The sequence below is a fragment of the Monoraphidium neglectum genome (assembly GCF_000611645.1).
Source record: "Monoraphidium neglectum strain SAG 48.87 unplaced genomic scaffold scaffold02512, whole genome shotgun sequence".
Classification (NCBI taxonomy): Eukaryota; Viridiplantae; Chlorophyta; class Chlorophyceae; order Sphaeropleales; family Selenastraceae; genus Monoraphidium; species Monoraphidium neglectum.
The window spans coordinates 1-2,242 of NW_014011116.1; the positions used below are offsets into that span (position 1 = coordinate 1).

At 58.4% G+C, this 2,242-nt stretch overlaps 1 protein-coding gene across 1 annotated transcript; it reads left to right on the top strand.

Annotated features, from left to right (window-relative positions):
- Nucleotides 1–93: 93 nt before the first annotated feature.
- Nucleotides 94–840, top strand: MNEG_10912 (hypothetical protein; the record flags this gene model as incomplete). The annotated part of the gene is made up of 1 exon (XM_014040614.1): nt 94–840. One exon carries the CDS (start codon nt 94–96, stop codon nt 838–840), a length of 747 nt encoding a protein of 248 aa, XP_013896068.1.
- Nucleotides 841–2,242: the final 1,402 nt, after the last annotated feature.

Genomic DNA, 2,242 nt, shown 5'->3' on the forward strand with positions numbered 1-2,242 from the left:
CCCCTATGTCACCCTCCCCCCCGCGCAGGCGCCCTCGCCTGCCACGCCCGCCCCGCCCCCGACGGCCCTCTGTCCCCCGCATGGCGCCGCCTGATGGACACCGGGACCGTCACCGCACCCACCGCCGCCACGGGCTCTAGCACTGCTGGCGCAGGCGACGTCAAGGCGGTGGCTAATGTCGACTGGAACCCCAAGGAGGAGCCGCTGACGACGCCCAAGATCCCGAGCGCTCCGACTGGCGCCGCCGCGGGCGCCGTCGCGGGCGGCGGCGGCAACAATCCGGCCGGCGGCGGCGTCGCCGGCGGCTTCGTCACTAACAGCGGCGTCAGCAACGGCGTCGCCAGCGGCACGACGAGCAACAGCGGCATCGGCAACGGCAACGGCGCAACCAGCAACGCCGGCGCCGGCGTCGGGGTCGGGGCGCGCCCCACCAGCACCATCGGCAACGGCGGCGGCAGGAGTGGTTCCAACGGCGTTGGCTCTACACTCGGCAGTGCCACACAAGGAGCCAGTGGCGTCTCTGCCGGCTTTGGGGGCACGTCCACAGGCATCACCGGCGGGGGGGTTGGCGGGAGCAGTGGGGGCGGTACAGCCGGCCGCAGCGGTCTGACGGTGAACAGCGGTGTGGGCACAGGCGTGGGCAGTGGTGTGACTGCGAACAGTGGCGGTGCAACGAGCAATGCAGGGGCTAACATTGGCCCGATCTTCCCTACTGACAACACCCGCAATGGGGGTGGCGAGGGCGGTCGTTCGGGCGGCTCAAGCAATGGGGATGGTAGCAGTGGGGGTAGTGGCAGTGGCGGTGGTTCTGGCGGTGGGAGTGGGAGTGGCCGTCGTTGATATGAAGGTGAGAATTCTCGTGAACAGGAGTTGTTATCCCGGGTGTAGGTGCTGGTCTTTTGCAATAGGATTTTTGTAACCCACCATTGGTGAGGAGTGTGAAGGTGTGTCCTTGCCACATATGTGTGGTGTGAGGTTTGGATGAGGGGGATGCACGCACGACTAGCACGATTGGGACATGCAGAGTGATTTGCAATGAATGCATCACTTGTATGTTTGAAAATCAATCAGCATGCACGCAACACCATGCGTGTACAATCGTTTTTATTTTTTTTTTCCGGCAAATGGGTGTATGTTTGACTCATGGGGAAGGGTGAATTTCGCCTTCCAAAAGTGTCTGCTGCATAATTTTTCTTGTTTATTATGCCATATGCTGTGTATGGCAGTTGAGCAAATATAGAACTTATTTGTGCTGGGTTGCCCTGATCATTTTGTTGCTAGTGTGAAGCTTTGCAGTAATGTGGAAATGGGTTGCTTAGGCTGTTCTTAGATTGAAAGGATATTGGCATTTGGAAATGTGTGTAAGTACAGTTGCAAAATTATGTTGTCATGAAAATACTGCACCTCACCACGCAAGGGAACGAGGCACTCAGTCCAAAGTACATAACATATTCCCAACCAGACCTGCTCCTACAATACAACACCTAAGCAACTATACCATTTCTCATGTCACCACAACACCGCTTCATGCTGACTCTTGATATTGGCAAGAAGGTGTGCACTCATCAGGAGCTTTGACTCATGCTACCAGCTACCGCATGGCAGTATTGTGCAAGGTAGGCAGGCATGATTCACATCCTCGTGAATCGCAGACATCCTTGAAAAAAATGAAGATGAGCTGGCGGTACATCTGAATGTAATTCCCGTATTTCAACGCGACGCAAATGTGCTGCGGATAAAAGCTCTTATAAAATTCGTCTTCGTTGAAATTTCTGCACATCACTCCTGAAGCTTTGCTGTTGTGCAACCGCTCCGTCCACGTCACCACCTGACTGGAGTGGCAATCATGGCGCTCCTGCAAGTACGCCTGGCCCCCCTTCTGGTGCTGCTCCTGGCAGGTAAACCGCAACAAAGGGCTGCCGTATCCTGGCCGGCCCAGTTGACAGTCGCCAGGAAGGGCTGTGCTGGCATGATGTGACGTCCCTCGCATCTCGCAATCGGGCTTGAGTCGCGCCTGCCCTTGGCGCACGCGCTGCGGCCTGCGTCACGCTCGTGGCTCGCAGCAACCTTGCGATTGTGGCTGCGCCCCAAGGGGCAAGCTTGTGCTTGCTTGGCATCAGCCTCAGCTCAGCCCCGGCGGATGTCACTTCTGCTGTCGCCGCGTCTCGCTCCACCCTCACCCCCCTTTTTGCCCCTCCCACCTTCCCCCATCCCCCCCCCCGGCAGGCGCCCTCGCCTGCCA